Raw genomic sequence first — 19,936 nt, forward strand, 5'->3', positions numbered from 1 at the left:
CGGTTTGATTCTTTTTCTTTTAACTTATGGATTAAATTTTGTCCTCCTGGTTCCTCTTTCCTTCCTGCTTTGCATCCTTTCCCCCTTCCCTTACTTTTTGGGGATTTCAATACATTCAATATATTATATTCACACTTTCAGTCCTAGGTTATTTTGCTCCCACCCACCCTCTCTTCCCATAATCCACTCATTCCGCTGGGCTCATGCCTTCATGTGGCTTTGTCCCGCTCTTCTTTAAGATCAGCCTTTTTGCTTGAACCTGCTGCATCTAATTTCTCCCTCCCTGAATTTTCAAACCCTTTCCTCCAGAACCCACCAAATCTTCTTTCTTTCAACACAAGTCTGTTCTCAACTTTTATTTTATTTATTTTTTACTTCTCTTGAGTTTTATCTCATTTCCCACAATTTCTTCAGTCTGTTCTTTAGTTGTTGTTGGGTTCCCCCCCCTCCTTTGTGTTCTCTCATACTTTAGACCAGCCTTTTCCCAACCTTGTGCCCTCCATATGTTTTGGCCTAAAAACCCCCCATCGTTCTTGACCATTGGCTATTCTGGCTGTGGATAATGGGCATTATAGTCCAGCACACGTGGGAGCTGTTTTAGGCACGATTGCTCTTCCTTTCATTTCTTCTACCCCACTCCTCAATCTTCCCTGTATATGCAATTTCCATTTCTGCACCATAGTGGGTGAACATTTTTGGCTCAAATCCCACCCTGATGTCATTCCTTTGTCCTGCTCATCGGCTTTATTTTCTGCTGAACCATCTCCTTATCTCTCTCTCTGTTCTCCTTTTAGATCTCCCTTTTCTTCCCTCCCTTCTCTGCCTGTCCCTCCATCAGTTACCCAATACTGTATTGGTTAAAACTTCAGTGTCGCGGTCACTGCTGCCCATGTTTGGGACCATGATCCCTGAAAATCATCTAGTGAATCCCGTAGCAACCGTTCCCTGAGGGTCTCTAGTGAATTACCTCTACACACAGTCCTCTGCTTGATTTCAAAAGCCCTCCCTGTAGACCAGTCTTCCTCAACCTGGGGCGCTCCAGATGTGTTGGACTACAACTCCCAGAATGCCCCAGCCGCTGGGGCATTCTGGGAGATGCAGTCCAACACATCTGGAGCGCCCCAAGTTGAGGAAGACTGCTGTAGACGAAGGCCGGAGTCAATCCGACCTTCCTGCAAGGTAGGCCCCGGACCAAATGTCCTGTTGTCCCCGGCCACCCCACGCCCTAGCCCTTTCCCCAACCGGGATGAGCCAGAGATTCCTGGAATGAAACACACGCACACTCAGCGTAAGGGCCAAAACAAGTTTAATACAAATCAGCTAAAACTAACATGTAAGGTTTTGGCCAGAGGTAGCAGCACGTATAAAAAGAAGGAATAAAAGGACGGGGTTGGGGGAAGGAGATTGAAGGAAAGATTACAAAGGGATGAGGCACTAGTAGCCAGCGCTCCACCTAAAACCTGCAAACACACAGCCCACCCCTAGCCATAAAGCCTTGTCTCAAGAAAACCAGACATTTAAAATAAACAAAGACCCTAACTTACTCCAAGCAACTCTCCTAGGCTGCTCTGTTCTTCCTCCAAAACCAGAACAGAAGACACCCTCCCAAGCAGGATACCCTTTTTATCCCTTTTTGGATGTAGGGCCCCATGACCTCACTGAATCAACCCTTAACTCAGCCTGGCTCTTAACGACCCTCCCTTCTTAGAGAGGGCTTTGCCCTCTCTCTCACTAAACCCAATTATCCTAACGACCATGGAGATAACACGCAGGTGCGAGGCCCAATTTGACCTTGGAGTCTCTTGGAGTCTTGGCGCCTAGAGTTCCAAACTCCCACCTCCACTTAACATACCAGAACAGATACAGAAGAGAAAGAATAATACAATTAAAAAGCCAGTACACTTAAAGAGCCAGTACAGCCCATAAATCAGCAAAGCCCCATGTCCTTCACACTCTCCACTTCAAACCTCTGGCAAGAGCAATCAGTGCCCTGCCTCCCCGCCCGCCTGCCCGCCACCAGTAGCCTGCCGAGCAGAGAGGGGAGAGAACCGAGTGGGAGAAAGAGAGAAAATTCTTCGGGGGCCAGAAACTGAAGTTTCTCTGGCCCCACCCACTACTGACTTCACCATCATGCAGACCCCCGACAGATTGCCCCAGAGGGAATGTGGTTCTCAACGGTTCCCCATCCCTACTTCAAGAGGAGGTGCCGTGAGTTGTTTCTTGTGCGTGCAAAGCGAGCGTTCTGGCCTCTTTCTTAAAGTCAATACTTCGTCGCTCAGCAAGTACGGAGGGCTGTGGGAATGTGACAAGCCCGTTTGCCAGGGTCCTGTGAGGATGCCAAGATAAAGGGAAGTTCCCTGCATCTGGGGAACAGATCAAGAAGGATCTACTTGAAGAAGACCAAGGTGCTAAGGCCCTCGCTTGCCTCTCTTCCGAAGGAACCTCGCTTCCTTGCACGCTGCAAATCAAAGACTCTCTTATGCAAAAAAAAAAGCCTTAAGGTGTCTCCTTTGATAACTCCCCCTCTCCTCCACCTGCCCTTGAAAGGACTGTGGGTTTAGATGGGAGAAAGTTGTGTGTTTTTTAAAGAGTGTTTTGGCTCGCAGGTTGTGGCAGAGATCAAAGGAACTGTAGGCCTTGTAAAGGAACTGGATAAGCCCTCTATTATGCACCAAGGTGCTTATTTCCGAAAGTCAAAGGAGACCCTGCTGAGCGCCGCTCCGGTGTCAGAAAGGTACAAAACAAGATAAGGAGATTGTTGCCAGGTAGGGAAAAGTGACTCTCCAAGGGTACACTTTCCCCCCCCCAGTGATGCCCGTGCAGAATTTTCCTGCTCTTTCCCCTTGCTGGAAGGATGATTCCCAGCCTGGTCGGTCACCTTCATTATTAACATTGCTCCGGGGAAGGTAAACTTTGTTATCTGTGGCTTGCTTGTTCACGCGCTTCTTGTCAAAAATAAAAGAAGTAGCCCGGGGCTCTGAAAGATCTGAAGGAAAGAGCAGAAATGGGGGAGAAGGAAAGAAATCGCAAAGGGGTGGAGGAGATCCAGAACGCAGCAGCATATTTTGTTGGTTTATTTATTATTTTTAACACTTATACACCGCCACATCTGCCCCAAAGCCGTCAAGGCAGCGTACAATGGTTCAAAACGAACTTTGAAACAATGAAAACAAAAGTAGTTAAAGGTTTAAATTAGATATCTATTTTTTAAAAAAGCAAGGCTAAATTGAAGAGAGGCGTCTCCCATCACCACATCTCAAACATGGGGTTAGTAACGTTAAAACTCACACAGCTGCCTGACACATCTCGGATTATTATTATTATTTATTTATATAGCACCATCAATGTACATGGTGCTGTACAGAGTAAAACAGTAAATAGCAAGATCTGAAACTTTGGAAACGTGTAAAGTATTGTCAACGTAGATGGGTGTGTGTATATCGTCATAGTGTAGCCACTTCCCGACGTGTCTATATTAAAAAGTCAAAAAGGCCTCCCCCGAAGATCTTAGAGGTTGATGGCCCTTCCTCCGAATGCCACTTCCAAGGGAGGCTCAGAAGGTGGCAACATGGGGAGAGGGCCTTCCCTGTGGTGGCCCCCCACTTACGGAACACTGTCTCCGCTGAGGGCTGCCTGCCACCAACACAGTCGTCTATTTGGCGCCAGCTGAAGCCTGTCCTCCAGTCCCAGGCATTTCATGGCATACGATGAGTTTATTATGTCAGCTGCCTTTAACAGGTCTGCTCTCTTACTGCAATTGTTTTTCGCCGTTTACGTTGTTTTACATTTTGTACGTTAGGAATTTCATACTCTGTTTCATTACCTTGTAATCTGCGGTTTGTAATTTTTATGCATTGTTTTGTGAGCCACCAAGAGAGTTCTGGCTATCGAGCAGTGCAGAAATTGAATGAAATAACCACTGTTATTGATTTAGGGCGCAACCCTATGCATGTTGAGGATGGCATGCTGGAAGCTATAGATCATCATCATCATCATCATCACAATATAGGGGAAAGCAGGCAACTGAAATATTTATTTATTTATTACCTTTATTTGTATCCCATCTTTTGCCTAATGCTGGGCTTTAAGGTGGCTTTACAAAATCAAAACATATACAGGTGAAACCTTAAGTAAAAAAACAAAAAACAAAAGTTAAAAATATAATTAAATAAGTTTCAATATGAAAACATTTCAATGTTTAAAATACATATTAAATTTTAAATGTCTAAAACATAGAAGGAGGTCCACATTATTCAGCAACGGCCTGCCGGAATAAGGAAGTTTTCACCTGCCTCCGAAAACACACCAAGGAGGGAGCCAGTCGAGCTTCCCTGGGAAGGGAGTTCCAGAGCCCCAGGGCAGCCACCGAGAAGGCCCTCTTGCACGTTCCCATCAGGCATGCCTGTGGTGGTGGTGGGAATGAGAGAAGGGCTTCCCCTGAAGCTCTTAAAGTGCCAGGGTCCAGGGCGTGGGCGACAATCCCTCAGCGCAGGAACACCGGGGCCGGAATGGATGGCGGTGGAACTGGCAAACAGAGGCAAAAGGGCAAGGTCCAGAAGCAAGCAGGGTTCAGAGTCCAGAGGCAGAACAGAGTCCAAGCAGGGCCGGAGGCAAAAGGCATGGTCCAGAGATGAGCAGGGTTCAGAGTCCAGGAGCAACAGGGTTCAAGCAGGGCCGGAGGCAAAAGGCGTGGTCAGGCAAAGCAGAAGGTCTGGGATCGCAGGAAGTCAGGAATGGGCTACAGGACACCATGTTGCTGTGGAAATGCAGCTGTTATATAGCCCTTTCCTGGCTGCTCCCAGCCGGTCTGCATCAGCCCATCTGGGAGTGTGTGCTGATACGAACCTGGATCGTGCAACTACTCTGCGGCCGGCAAGGTGCACTGCAGCCACCAGGTGGTGCTGTAGGACAGAACCTGACATAAAGCATAGGCAGACTTGTAAGGGAGACGACGTTTTTTCAGATAACCTGGGCCCGAGCCGCATTTATCAGGGTGAGAGATGTGAGGCAGCGGTTTCCATGACGCCCGACAGCTTTCGGTGCAGAAGCTGTCACGCTTTGGGAGGGGCTTGCACACCTGGACTCACTGGCGGCTTTTGTCTTCTTTTCTAGGCCACCTGTGCGAGCAGAGGCTGAGGAAGTCCCGTTCGCTGCCCCCCTCTCGCTCACGGGTCATCGCCTCGCATGACGGCACCAGAGGCTTCCGTGGGGGCAGCCTGCTGTCCCTCAACGCTTATAACGGTACGTCCGGTCATGTCTTGTGAATTTGCCTTATTGCACCAAGTGCCAAAGGCAAGTGGGAGGAGGGAGCGGAGGAGCAACGCGGGGGGGGGGGGGACATCCGGAGTGCTCCCGCCTCCTTCTGCAGCCGATGAAGGACGCGTCGGACAGAGAGAAGCACGTGAGGAAATGGCCCTGGCAAGGGCTTGGTGGATGAGGCTGCCGTTCCTCTTTCCTCTGCAAACCCTTGTTGAGTTTATCTTGAAAAGTTGCCCAGGATGAGGGTGAAAAACGACAACGTCATTCTCCCCTGTAGCCTCTAAAATAGATTGGTTTGGGACGGGGATAGCTGGCCACGTGGCCCTTTCACCCTGCTGGCGCCTCGCACGTAAATGAGCCTCCATGTCTCAACGCTCCACAGAGACTGCCTCGGGAGATGCAAGGTTTTTAACCGGGATGCAAAGAAAAGACACTTCAAGTGGAATCGTGCAACACGCTGACAGTTAAGATCAGGTTGAAATTGCACAAGGTTTTTCTTTCGGGCGCAGAATCATTTCCATGACGGACATTTAATTATCTTCGTTGTATTTTATTGTTAACTGCGTTGAGCACCATTTTTTACTGGAATTGCAGGGTATAAATTAATTAATTAAATTATTATTACTATTATCATTTATTACATTTATTTACCGCCCCATAGCCAAAGCTCTCTGGGCGGTTTACAAAGATTAAAAACAGCGAATATTAAAAACAAATGTACAAAAAGGAAAATCATAAAAACAGACAATATCCCTTTTAGGGTGGCCATATGTAAAGGAGGACAGGGCTCCTGTATCTTTAACAGTTGTATTGAAAAGGGAATTTCAGCAGGTGTCATTTGTATATATGGAGAACCTGGTGAAATTCCCTCTTCATCACAGCAGTTAAAGTTGCCCTCTTTTAAATCTGGTCACTCTAGAATAGCTCCTGCACTTTAACTGTTGTGATGAAGAGGGAATTTCACCAGGTTCTCCATATATACAAATGACACCTGCTGAAATTCCCTTTTCAATACAACTGTTAAAGATAAAGGAGCTCTGTCCTCCTTTCCATAGGGTCACCCTGGTTGTACTGAAAAGGGAATTTCAACAGGTGTCATTTGTTATATATGGGGAACCTGGTGAAATTCTCTCTTAGTTAAAGGTGCAGGAGCTATACTAGAGTGACCAGTTTTAAAAGAGGGCAGGGCACCTGCAGCTTTAACTGTGGTGATGAAGAGGGAATTTCACCAGGTTCTCCATATATACAAATGACACCTGCTGAAATTCCCTTTTCAATACAACTGTTAAAGATAAAGGAGCTCTGTCCTCCTTTCCATAGGGTCACCCTGGTTGTACTGAAAAGGGAATTTCAACAGGTGTCATTTGTTATATATGGGGAACCTGGTGAAATTCTCTCTTAGTTAAAGGTGCAGGAGCTATACTAGAGTGACCAGTTTTAAAAGAGGGCAGGGCACCTGCAGCTTTAACTGTGGTGATGAAGAGGGAATTTCACCAGGTTCTCCATATATACAAATGACACCTGCTGAAATTCCCTTTTCTATGCAACTGTTAAAGATACAAGAGCCCGGTCCTCCTTTCCATAGGGTCACCTTAATCCCTTTAAAACCAATAAATAAATAAGCAAGTAAACCATGAGGGTGGTGAGCCCAAAGCAGGACCCTGGACTGATGATAGTGGAGCAGCAAACAAAGTCAAGACCAAGAGGCAGCTATGTTTGAGCGTTGCTGCAGCACTCGCCTGAAGCCGAGTGGGGTTTGGGTGCCATTTCAACCTTGCCTCCTCCATGGAGAGGATTCGCCTCCAGTTAAAGGGGCAGCGCTGTGCGCTGTGCATTTTTGCGATTCTTGCAATGCTCACCGCTGCCTTGGGAAGTGAGGGGAGAGCAGAGAGGGGAGGTCCTTCGTGGCTGTTGGCGCAGGCCCAAGATCGGCTGGGCAGGGACTCGTTAAGAAACAACCGTCAGCTCACTCGTCCCCATGGACAAAGAAGGCAGTAAATGGAGTGTTGCTCCGATATTTTATTCTTGTTTTATTTTATTTTATTTAAAGTGATACAAAAAAAGGAATGAATACAAACAATCCCCTAACAATTTCCCCCGTTTGCATTGCCTCCGATGGTTCTGCTTTCCTCTGTTTCTTGCTCTTTTTGTTGTTGCTGAAGAAGTGTATTATTTTATTTGCAGAGCTATTTCCCCGCCGCAAAGAGAAGAAAGGAGCACATCAAACGAGAAAGGGAACAATGCAAAAAAAAAAAAAATGTAGCTAACTGGTGTATTGAAAATCGGTCCCCCAAAATGAAATTAATCTGGATAGATAAAGCGGCAAATTAATAACTTAATACTCTACTATTCAGCAGAATAACGTGCAGCTAATTCATTAACGTAGTCTTCAATACCAAACTTGAAGCCTTTCTTTTGAGATCTAATGGAATTTGAAAGGAGGGCAAAGGTAGCCATGGTTTTAATTGCATTTTTATCTTTATTGCCTTGCTGAAAAAAGGACTATTTTTTTTCTTATTAACGAAACAGAGAGCACCACTGTTTTATAAGATGTGTTCAAACAGGTAACAATTTTGCCCACCAGTAATTTCCATTCGATGAGGCTGTGGGCCAAGATGTTTGATCTTCTTTGCTGTTGTTATTTGTTGCTTTTCAACCTGACCTCTTTGTTGTTGCATCTTCCAGGTGGAAACGTGTGCCAGGCCCAAAAACTGGCAGACGTGGACAGCGAGCTGGCGGCCATGCTCTTCTCTCGCTTGCGTGAAGTCAGTGCGGCCTTCCAGCACACCAACCGCGAGGCCAGCGTCACCCGGCGGCGGAAGCTGGAGAGGATGATGTTGGTGCGGAGGCGTGAGTCCCAAGAGGGCGACTGTGGGAAAAAAGCCAGCCACATCTTGGTGAGGGACCTGGAGATCTGGCACACAGGTTGCCTTATTTTGAGACAGGCTAGACTACTGTAATGTAGGGTTTGTGGGGCTGCCTTTGGAGACAGACCGGAAACATCCTTCTGGGGCAGAATGAGACCAAATTATTGGAAGGATCGCCTTTGCCTCCTCCCATATGTACCTGCCCGGACCTTAAGGTCATCCTCAGGGGTCCTTCTCCACGAGCCCCTGCCAAAGGAAGTGAGGCAGGTGGCTACCAAGAGCAGGGCCTTCTCTGCTGTGGCACCCTGGCTGTGGAATGAGCTCCCTAAGGAGGTTCGCTTGGCACCTACATTATATGCTTTTAGACGCCAGGTGAAGACCTTTTTATTCTCCCAGCATTTTAACAGTCTATAAATAAATGTTAACTTGGTGTTTTAAATTTGTAATTTTGTGTTGCTGCTGTTTTTATCTGGTTGAACTTTTATATTGTATTTTATATTATGGTTTTATACTGTTGTTTTATACTTTGAATGTTTTTAATTTTTGTGAACCGCCCAGAGAGCTCCGGCTATTGGGCGGTATAGAAATGTAATAAATAAATAAATAAATAAATAAAAGATCAGCAACAGAGACCCTTCTCACTAGCCCACCTTTGAGGGTAGTTATGTGGGCAAGTACTTTATTTATTTATTTATTTATTACATTTTTATACTGCCCAATAGCCGAAGCTCTCTGGGTATTTCACAAGAATTAAAACCATAATAAAACAACCAACAGTCTAAAAAACAAATACAAAAACAAATACAAAAACAAATACAAAATACAGTATAAAAAGCACAACCAGGATAAAACCATGCAACAGAAATTGATATAAGATTAAAATACAGAGTTAGAACAGTAAAATTTAAATTTAAGTTAAAATGAAGTGTTAAAATACTGAGAGAATAAAAAGGTCTTCAGCTGGAGTACAGTGTAGGCACCAGGCGGACCTCTCTGGGGAGCTCATTCTACAGCCGGGGTGCCACAGCGGAGAAAGCCCTCCTCCTGGTAGCCACCTGCCTCACTTCCTTGGGCATGAGAGAGGGCCTTTTCTGCAGTGACCCCACACCTCTGGAATGGGGTCGCCATCGGGAGTCCATCAGGCCCCATGACTGCAACCCTTTTAGGAAGGCCTTGAAGGCAGTTGTTTTCTCTGGCCTTCTCGTGTGGTGTTTTACTGGACTGTAGCTGCAACTGTGTTGTAGATTTTGTAGATTTTAGTACTGTCTAAGCCAGATGTTTTATTACTGGTCTTCGTTGCTGTTGTTTATGATTTTTTTCTGTTTTATCACTATCCTTTTCTATCATATAGGATTTTATTGCTGTGAGCTGCCTTGGGACGGCTCCCCAAAGGCCATAACGTATTATTATTTATTGATGATGATGTATCCCACCTTTCCCCCCAATAATGGGACTCAAGGCGGCTTTACAAAATTAAAACATATAAATAGAAATATGCAAAAGTTAAAAATATAATTAAACCTGCTGAAATAGTAAAACATTTAAAGTACAAGTAATTAAAAACACACACAAGCCCAACGCATAAATGGAGGTCCAGACTATGCCCCAAAGGCCAGCAGGAAGAAGAAAGTTTTTGCCCGCCTCCGGAAACACACCAGGGAGGGAGCCAGTCTAGCTTCCCTGGGAAGGGAGTTCCAGAGCCCTGGAGCAGCCACCGAGAAGGCCCTCTCCTGTGTACCCATCAGGTGTGCCTGGGGTGTTGGTGGGACTGAGAGAAAGGCCTCCCCAGAAGATCTCAGAGCACGGGCAGGCTCATATGGGAGAATGTGGTCTTTCAGGTAACTTGGACCCGAGCCGTAGAGGGCTTTATAGGTGATCACCAGCACTTTGAATTGTGCCCGGAAACAGACCGGAAGCCAGTGGAGCTGTTTTAAGAGGGGAGTTATATGCCAGGCAAGCCTCTCTTGGGAGGCTTCCACAGCTGGGGTGCCAAGGCTGAAATGCCCCTCTCTTTAGTAAGGAATCTGGAGGAAGGCCTCTGAAGACTACCGTATGGGTCTGGGCGGGCATATAGGGGAGGAGACGACCCTTCAGGCCCCAAGCCATTTACGGCTTTGAAAGATAATGCCATCAGTTTAAAATGGGCCCAAAACAGACTGGCAGCCGCTTCAGAACCAAGGCAACTGTTTTTTTGGATAAGGCTGTGCAGGAGCTCTTCTGTAGCAATGAAGGTTGTTAGATTAATATAGGCCTAGATTCACGGTCTTGTCTAGCATGCAGGAAGAAGGGGAACCCCTCCCCAGCATTTCTTGAGTGAACCACTGGGGCACCTTCTCCCCTTCACTGTCCCAGGGTCGGCACGAGGACCGCGTCCAGCACTCCAGGGACCTCCAAATCATTGAAGCTTACCGGGAGCGCATCAAAGCAGAGAGTATTGCCAGCATGCTGAGCCAAGCCATGACCACACCCCACACCCTCTACGCCACGTTCGGCACAGCCGAGTTCTTTGAGTTTGCCCTGAAAAATCCGTATAATGTCCAGCACACGGTGACCATCAAGACCGACAACCCGGAGCTCAGGTAGGAATCGAGGGGTCAGGGGTGTCACTGTCATGACTAGGCCTGTTCTCCTTAGGCTGGGGGAAGGAGTTTCGGGCAATCAGTCGGAATCAGATTCTGAAGCAGAAGACACGGCGCCAGAAACGTACCGGCCTACACGGGAAGTGGGGGAGGTGATTCTTCTTGGCTCTTCACCAGCTGGGGATGAACCTTCGCCAGACCTTATCACTGAAAATGTTAACAACACACAGTCTGTAGGAAATCAGTATTCTTCAGAGGGGGAGGGCACCTCAGGGGTGGCTGATCCTAGAGTCCGCTGCAGACCCTAACCCTAAAGGAAGGTGAGAGAAGGTCGGCCCAGCTAGCTTCTCGCCAAAGGCTTCTTCAGAACCAGCCTCCTTGAAGTTAAAGCATTCCAGGAAAAGGCTTTCCCCTTTTTTTGAAAGGACAATTGTCTTGCTGAGTTTGCATAGTTTTGCCTAGAGGAAAGTTCCTAGAGGTTTGATTCTCTTCAGGGGGGAAGCGGTGTTTGTTGCCTGAATAAAACTTTGTGGATTACGTGGGAGACCTCTTCATTGTCTCCCGATAAGGCGGGAGGTTTTGGGAAACACGGAAGTCACATGCAAGGAAGCTTTGGGGTTAGGGTCAATCCCTCCACCAACTCCCACATTCAGTATTCACAGGGAAAGCCAACCCTTGTTCCCCTTTTCTCATCCGCCTCCTAGCTACAGAGATAGATGCAAACTGCAGGTTTAATTTTGAGATGGATTGCAGGTTGCAAGACAGAGGAATTCCCGTCTCAAAGCGCGGGGTGGGGGGAACCCACCTCTGAGCATTTTTGTTTTGGGGTCTTGTTCCCCACAGTGTCATCGTGGACACCAGAGAATGGAGGCATTTTAAGGAACTGACCCAAACTGTCACCCCATTGGAGGAGGACATGTTTCACCTTCATGACACCGGTGCACCCCAGGTCTACCTGCGTCCCAAGGAGACGGTCCACATCCCCTTCAAATACCAGGCCTTCTCCGTGGAGCACACTGCCGTGACGCAGGTAAGGAAATGGCCCAGGCCTGCTCTTTCGCAGGTATATCACATATTTGCTTTCAAGAAATGACACCAAAGTTCAAAACCAGGCTCTTGGATAGCCAAGGAATCCCGTGGCATATAGACCAACACCGTTTCGCCAACGCAGGGCCTTTCCCCCCGGTTTAAAATTGGAGCCACGCTCAAAGACCCCTGTTCACATTTTCTTGATCAGCTCCCAGAATCTCTCTTGAAACCATAGATCCCTCCGTACATGCTGTGTGAAGGAGGGAATGGAGCAAGCTTTAGCAGGAAACAGGGGTGGGCTTTGGGCTCCCCGAGGGCAGAGATTTACCCTATTCCTTCACCTCCTCAGTTCCTGTTTCGCTCCCTGACCTTTGCATCCTTCTCCCTCTATCCTTCTTTTGCATGCAACTTCCCAGCCACATCGCCTTCCCTTTCCTTGCTCATGAGAAGGCCCTTACTCCAAGCTGGCTATTGCTTATGAAGACGCTCCCCTCTGGCTTAAAAGTGTCATAGAATCATAGAATAGTAGAGTTGGAAGGGGCCTATAAGGCTATCGAGTCCAACCCCCTGTTCAGTGCAGGAATCCACCCTAAAACATACCTGACAAATGGTTGTCCAGCTGCCTCTTGAATGTCTCTAGTGTGGGAGAGCCCACGACCTCCCTAGGTAACAGGTTCCATTGTTGTACTGCTCTGACAGGACATTTTTCCTGATGTCCAGTCAGAATCTGGCTTCCTGTCACTTGAGCCCATTAGTCTGTGTCTTGCACTCTGGGAGGATCGAGAAGAGATCCTGGCCCTCCTGTGTGGGACAACCTTTCAAGTATTTGAAGAGTGCTCTCATGTCTCCCCTCAGCCTTCTCTTCTCCAGGCTCAACAGGCCCAGTTCTTTCAATCTCTCCGCATAGGGCTTTGTTTCCAGACCCCTGATCATCCTCGTTGCCCTCCTCTGAATGCGCTCCAGCTTGTCTTCATCCTTGGATTTTTCTCCATTTTCTTCCGAAAGTGAAAGGTTCAGCCAAACAACAATAGGACATCTGCAAAAATGGTGCAGTTTAGACACGTCTCGTATCTGGGGGAATTTCCCTCTGTTTGCTCCTCAGTTGCCACTATCTAAGGCTGGCTGAGACACAGGCAACACGTTCCGTCTAGACTCAGTTTATTCCCACAACCTCTCGAAAAAGGAAATTGATATTCTTGCAGATGATAGAATAACTTCCAAGACTCTGGAAAGGCCTGTCTGAGGAATAGATGCCAAGTCATCTTAGGTATGCCCCCACCCCCCAGACTTTAACTTAGAAGTCTTAGCCACCAATTGGCTACCAAGTAAACAGGTTGCTGGCCCAGATGGACCTTTGGGCTGATCCAGCAGGGCTCTTCTTCCTTTCTTACACAAAGCCCTCTGTGCAATTCTATCTCCTGAAGAAGGTGGGTGGCTGATCATGGCTTCCCACGAACAGCTCCGCTCCTGTCCCAATTTCTCTGCTGCCGTCTGACACCGGCTGAATTTCCCAGTTGCTTTTTTACTCTCTCCTCCTCCTCCTCTCCTCTCTGAAAGAGTCCTGTCAGGTGGCCAGGAGGCAAATTCGCACCATCGCTTCGTCAGGGGTGTTAGCAGAGTGTCAGGCTCCTCTGAGAAAAATGATGCTGAGCCAAACCTTTCCCTGTGACCTCCGTCCCAAAGTAGGACGCTCAAGACTTGAGGAGAAATCATATCCAAGCCAGTTTTGCCCAAGGTTCATTGCTTGGCCCCTCGGAGGCAGGGGCTGAGTTGTTACAGGATTTGTCCCTTGGAGGTTTCCATCAGTTTAAGGCAACTCGCCGTTCTTCTGCAACCCAGAGGTGTTGCCACCTTGAAATGTGATCTGTAGGCAGGGGGTTACCTGTGTTTACATAAAAACAGCAGACTCCTGTGCTCCCTTCAACAAGAATAAATTGATTATGGCATAAGCTTTCTCGCTTTTCATTGCTTCCGAGGGTGCTTTGAGGTGTGGCTCTCATTATCACACTATTATCCTGCCTCAATCACAGAATGTTACAAAGCAGGGTGGGGTCGAGACACGGCCAACTTCCACTCCATAACCCCTCATTGTTTTCCCACCACCTCTTTGGATGGCTTTTAAAGGGGGTTGGACAAATTCCTGGCGGGGAAGGCTCCCCCTGGCTACTAGTCCTGATGGCTATGTGCTGCCTCCAGTATCAGAGGCGGTGAGCCTATGTGCACCAGCTGCTGGGGAACATGGGCGGGAGGGTGCTATTGCACTCATGTCCTGCTTGTGGGTTTTCTGTAGGCAGCTATGAAGAGAACGCTGGACTAGATTGACCTCTTACGTTCTTATGTTGATATAAGACTAGGTATATGGACTACCCTATTTCTTCGATTCTAAGATGCACTTTTTCCCCATATAAACATCTCTAAAAATCGAGTGTGTCTTAGAATCGCGGGTGTGTCTTAGGTTTTTTTTTCTCTGTTGGTGGTACTGAAATTAGTGTGCGTCTTACAATCGATGGCGTCTTACAATCAAAGAAATACGGTAGTAACTTTGCTCAACTTATTTTGCGAGGCTGGTTTGCTACTGAGGCATCAGTATCTGGCTATCACAAAATATTTTAAATTAATCATGTTAACATCTTCTGGAGGAAGATTTGATTGCTGCCCATGACGTGCTCTTTTAGGTGCTGGGTTAAGACGTTTCCCTTTGCTCAGACATTTTAACCTTGATTAGAATCGGTTGATGACTTGGTATACGTTCCATTTCTCCCCAAATTGCTAGAATCTCCATAAAGCAGGAACGCCCCCAGTGGCCCTCAAATCCCATGGATTTCCTGGACTTTTCTTGGCCTTTTACTTTGTTCCTGGTACAAGGAGACCATGCCTTGCAGTGTAAGACAGCAAGAGGGAGAGAGAGAGAAAGAGAGAGAGCGCACACACTTCTTTCCTGCAGCCTGTTTGTTTAAAACACTGCAGGACTGTGCTGAAAATGTAAGAGCTTGAAGCATGCTTTCATTTCACTGCTGTGCCCTCTCTTTGATTCCCAGCAATGTCCGACTGCGCTGCCATTCAGCGAAGGCAGGAAGGATACCGCGGCCCCCTGGAAGTCCAGCAGTGCGCAGACAAAACACATCAAGGTAAATGCAGCGTGGCAGGAGGATAGAAGGGGCGCCGTTTAAGGAGCCGGACGTGGCTGGACTTTGCTCGCAGCTCTTGTGATTTGGTGGTTCTATCGCTCTCGGAGTGGTGCATTCTTCGTGCCGGAAGGTTAACATAGCGGTGGTGATGGTGCAATTCTAAGTAAAACTTGGGGGGGGGGGCTCTTGCACCTCCCCCCTCCAGCTTGTTCCAGATGTGCAGCCCACCACCACACCTGTCTTTGGCTTTGCAAACCTTATAACAGCTCCGTCCACAACGGAATAACTTAATACAGATCCTCCAACGGAATAACTTAATAAGGATCCAGGCTATGGAAAAAAAGGTATTTCCTGCATCTGCGGGATGATGTCATAATGACCCACCACAAGCTTGCTCAAGCCCTTAATTATTCATTTACTTTTAGACCTGCCACACTCACCTGTTTTTTCCCTATGGAGGAAATGCTCTCCACACACACCCTCCAAAAAGCCTATTGTAATAGTGGTGGTCATAGAGGGACATCTTGAAGACACCTCCTTTCTTACCTTAGTGCTTATAGTGCCACATAGACTCTATAACTCAGTGAGTCCGCTGCTGTCCCACTTTACAAAATCCTGCTCCCCTGTGAGAGCCTTGCTTGCTATCCCAGTGCCCACCCTCCCTACTTAAGGGATAAGTATTTGACAAAAAACCTGTTCGTATGTGTTGTTTTCGTGGTTTATTTCTAGCCCTATGGACTAGAAACTTGCTTCCCCCTTTCAAAACACATACATAATATCCTTCATACGCTCAGCAGTTTGGGCCCCTTACCAGATTTCTTGATACTCTCATTATTTGTTTGTTTACAGTATTTATGTACCGCTCCCCATTCAATAATTTCAGCATAGAAGACAAATAGAATAAAAAACAGAATAAAAACATGTTAGAAGTACAGTTTTAAAAGAAACTAAAGTGCAAATAAAGCTCTCATCCGTACAAGGAGAAAAACACCAAGGACAGATCTACACCAAGCAAAATATAACACATTGAAAGCGGTTTGAAAGCACTCCATGGAAGGCGGCATATGGGCCCCAACCGTTGTCAGGGAACTTCGATACTGTTATAAAGCAGTAGTGTAGATCCTGCCCAATTTTCATGGGAAAGTCTACCTATTTGTAATTTCATCGGCGTTGGCTATGTCTTCCCCGGCTCCTCACGTCATTAACCTCTCTGTTCTGGTTGATGGCTAGGTCTCCTTCACAGCAAGTGGGGGCAAGCCCATTGCCATCCTCAGTGTGAACGTGGAATCCCAACCCCATGTGGTGGACCAGACCTTCCGCTTCTATCACCCAGAGCTGACCTTCCTCAAGAAATCCATCCGCTTGCCTCCGTGCCACACACTTCCAGGTAGTTCTTGTTGATTTCCATGTGCATCCCACCCCATGCTGGCATCTCAGGTTGCATAAAGATAACATTAAACAACAACCAGTTCAACAACACAGGCCTGAAATGGGCATCTTTATGGCAATGGGCCAGGCCAGGTGGGATCTCCTACCAGATGCTGTTTCCCCCTGCTCAGCATTTGACAAAGGCCCCTTTTCCTACTGTTGATGGAAAGCTTTTCCCAGCTCAGTGCTGAGCAAGGAAAAGGTCTTATTTCCAACCATCTGCTTGTCCTTGCTCAGCACTGACAAATGAGGCCGAGAAATCCCCCTCTTCCCAGCTGATGTGCCTGTGATCAGCCTGGGGTGAGTATGTGTATGAATGGTGTGTGTGTGTGTGTGTGTGTGTGTGTGTGAGAGAGAGAGAGAGAGAGAGAGAGAGAGAGAGAGAGAGAATGTCTGGAGGACCAGCAATGGCTCCACCTACTGTCGGCATATGGCTTCCGACATCCCAGGCAGGGGCCAATTCATGCTATACATGAATCAGAACTGGATGGCTGTGTTCTCCAGTGATGTGGAATTGAAACTACAATGTGCTAAAATCTGGGAAGCTGAAAGCTGTTTGAGCCCAGCAAGGCTCATGAAAGGTCTGCAGTTCAAAGCCACCTGATCACCCTGACCCTCGATTTCTCATTTGTGTAACCAGGGTAACCACCTTTTAAGTGCCTGGTAGGTCTTTATTAGAGAAAGAAAACTGTTGAACTTGTCACGTTGAATAAAAGCTGTTGTAACTGGTGGGAGGAGATGGATTTGGTTTATATCTTAGAGGAGCAAGGGCAGAGATGGCATTGATACAACCTAGCTTCTGTGGGAATAATCAGGGCCTTGGGGTCCATTTTTTTTGTCCCTTGCCAGGTGCCCCAGTGGGTGAGCCAGGTGGAGAACCGGAGATGTTTGTCCGCTGCAGTGACCCCAACATCATCTGCGAAACCAAGAAAATGGTAACCCACACCAAAATAATTGTCACTGGCACAGTGGATTGTTATTGCAATTTGCCTGCATAGGCGTGCGCAAGGGGTGTGCTGGGTGTGACCAGGCACACCCTAATGTCTCAAGTAATAAGCGCCAAATTGAGGGGGCCATTGAATGGGGATCCAGAGGGGGATCCAGACGCAGCGGGAGCGGTCCTCTAGCTGCTCCGCCACCACGCCGAAGGACTGCTGCCCCCAGGAGAGCACCTTTGCTCTCCGCAGCAGGAGCTAAAAGGAATCCCTCTTTGCCAGGAGCTGCGCTTCAAAGAGGCCAAGAGGCCGGACCCCGAAGGCCTTGTAAGCCCTTGTAAGCCCTTCCTCCGGCCAGTGTCACCACAAAGTCCCACCAATGCTTCGGGAGTGTTTCCTCATTCTCCTCCCTCACCTGTAACGGCCCTTCCGTGGTCAGGCAAGCTGAATGCTGAGTAGGGCATCCCTGGGTACACACCTAAGGAAACGTGCTGCACACGCCTGTGCCTGCATGGCTCCCACTGGCTGGTGGAGGGCTCTGGAACCTCTTCTCAATAGGTACGCAACCCGTAGGCTTGCGCCCTTAGGATTCGTAGTGTTTAAGATCTATTATTTTAGTCCCTGCAATGCAGTTTTAACTTTTATACCTGAAGGTCATTTTAGAATCTCGATTGGTGTCATATGCTACATCGGCGTGCTTATCCATTTTGTAGTGTTGATTGTTTTTATTGAGATTTGATTTGTATCTTCTTTGTGTTTTTGATGTTTCAAATAGTGTAACACCTAGGGAAATTTAGTCATTAGGCATTTAATTAATATCATTAAATGACTGAATGTCTGGTTTTCACACAGAAAGCCCCAGGTGCAATCCCTGGCATCTCCAGTTAAGGCTGGGATTGGGGATGACTCGTGCCTGAAACCTGGAAGGCCGCTCTCAGCTCCTGTGTCTCAAACCGGCTTCTCAGTTTTAATTCAGAACAGAGGTGGGCTGGGAAGTAGGTTAGAAAGTGGCCGGGTGTCTCAGTCGTGTCTCCATGTTCCCACGCAGGGGCCTGGCGAACCACAGGATGTCTTTCTGAAAGTCGCGGGGGGACCAAGCCCACAGATCAAGAGATTCTTTCTGTCGATTTACACGTAAGTGGGAAACTGTTGCAGTGCTTAAGAAGGGCAGACGGCCTATGGTGGCACTCCTACGCATGCCTAACTTGGGAACCACTCTCTGCGAGTCCCATGGGACTAGAAATGGATGGACTCACCTGGGTCCAAAGTGGCGGGCGCTCATGGCTTCGCAGTCACCCACTTCCCCCTGCGAGCTGGCTGCAAGCCGGCATTTCCCGGGCTCCTGAAAGCCGGCATTTCCTGGGCTCCTGAAAGCCGGCATTTCCCGGGCTCCTGAAAGTGCACAGATCTAATCTTGCCATGTGGGCGAACAGATTCACGGATCCAGCCGGATGCCTGCAACATCCCTACGTGGGACTTCCTTCTGGGTGATGGTGCATAGGAGCAGGCTGCCGGTGATTTTGCAGAGCAGAGTTGAGTAATGCCATCCATAGGCGACAGAAGGAAGATCAGGAAAGAGATGTGTCGTGTTTTCCTATGGAAGCTTTGGAATCAAAGGGTTAATTAATTAGGGCCCATTAAATATATTGTAGCAGAAAATCTATTGTACGGTTGTAAGGACTTTAAAATTTCCTGGTGATTTACTTACAATTTTACTTTAAATCACCTGTTTGCAATTATGACAGGTTCCCAATTTCTATTGCTAAAGCTTTGTCAGGGTCGGGGAAAATTAGTGCCTTGATGCTGAGATGCACTGATTTTTATACACACTCACAGAATGGTTTAAAATAGTATTGAATGCTTTTATTAGAAAAAAAGAAACATGCACGCACAGCTTTCATTTACGGTGGCTCAAACTGACCTTTGATTTTATTTAGCCATCCCTCCTACACCTATCTATCTTATCCTATATGTAAGCAAAACCTTATGGCAGGTTCGTATAGCCTTCTATTTTAAATAAGCTCAGTAACAATGCCCCTGAAGCTTCTCACAATCTGTCATGTGAGGAAATGAGCATCTTATATTCAGTGGTCAGAAAGCCTGCACGTTTAAGACCAGAGTTAAGGTTATCTCATGCTGGCTCAAGTGCTAGGAAGCCAGGAAGCTGGAGGCTGAGGGTGATGCCTTAAAGCAGCCTTTCTCAACCTGGGGCGCTCCAGATGTGTTGGACTACAACTCCCAGAATGCCCCAGCCAGCTGGCTGGGGCATTCTGGGAGATGCAGTCCAACACATCTGGAGCGCCCCAGGTTGAGAACCACTGCCTTAAAGGATGTGCCCCGTGATCAGCTGTGAGGTTGTTGGGCCATGTAGGCATGCCAGAGGAATCAGTTTGGGGAGTGTTGCTCGTCCTAGGCCTGGCCCTCTGGACTTCACTTCAGTTCCTGCTGCAGCACCCAACTATCTGCAGTGAGTTGGGCCAGTTTGTATTGTTATTTCTTTACAAGCTTCTGCAATTTGCACAAATGACAGCCGAATTTGCACCAATTATGGAACTCCCCCCCTAAAAATACACAAAGACAGTCCTGGAGTTTGGCAGAAAGCCTGCAGCTTGGCTTCCAGGTGCAAAGTGAGTCGTACACACTGCAGAACTCCATCGAGGCAAAAAAATAGAAAAAAGAACCGGATTTCCCAGCGACGGAGATCCCCAGTG

General features: G+C 47.5%; 1 protein-coding gene across 1 annotated transcript in view; it reads left to right on the forward strand.

Annotated features, from left to right (window-relative positions):
- NPHP4 (nephrocystin 4) overlaps window positions 1-19,936 on the forward strand; it is a 128,238-nt gene that overhangs the window by 96,846 nt on the left and 11,456 nt on the right. Inside the window, exons 19-26 of the mRNA XM_063145353.1 lie at window positions 5,113-5,241; window positions 7,945-8,156; window positions 10,479-10,705; window positions 11,549-11,735; window positions 14,773-14,862; window positions 16,093-16,249; window positions 17,140-17,225; window positions 18,274-18,359. Coding sequence (XP_063001423.1) covers window positions 5,113-5,241; window positions 7,945-8,156; window positions 10,479-10,705; window positions 11,549-11,735; window positions 14,773-14,862; window positions 16,093-16,249; window positions 17,140-17,225; window positions 18,274-18,359 — 1,174 coding nt within the window. The remainder of the gene's footprint in view (window positions 1-5,112; window positions 5,242-7,944; window positions 8,157-10,478; window positions 10,706-11,548; window positions 11,736-14,772; window positions 14,863-16,092; window positions 16,250-17,139; window positions 17,226-18,273; window positions 18,360-19,936) is intronic.

The sequence above is a fragment of the Elgaria multicarinata genome, chromosome 20 (genome assembly GCF_023053635.1).
Source record: "Elgaria multicarinata webbii isolate HBS135686 ecotype San Diego chromosome 20, rElgMul1.1.pri, whole genome shotgun sequence".
NCBI classification, from domain to species: Eukaryota; Metazoa; Chordata; class Lepidosauria; order Squamata; family Anguidae; genus Elgaria; species Elgaria multicarinata.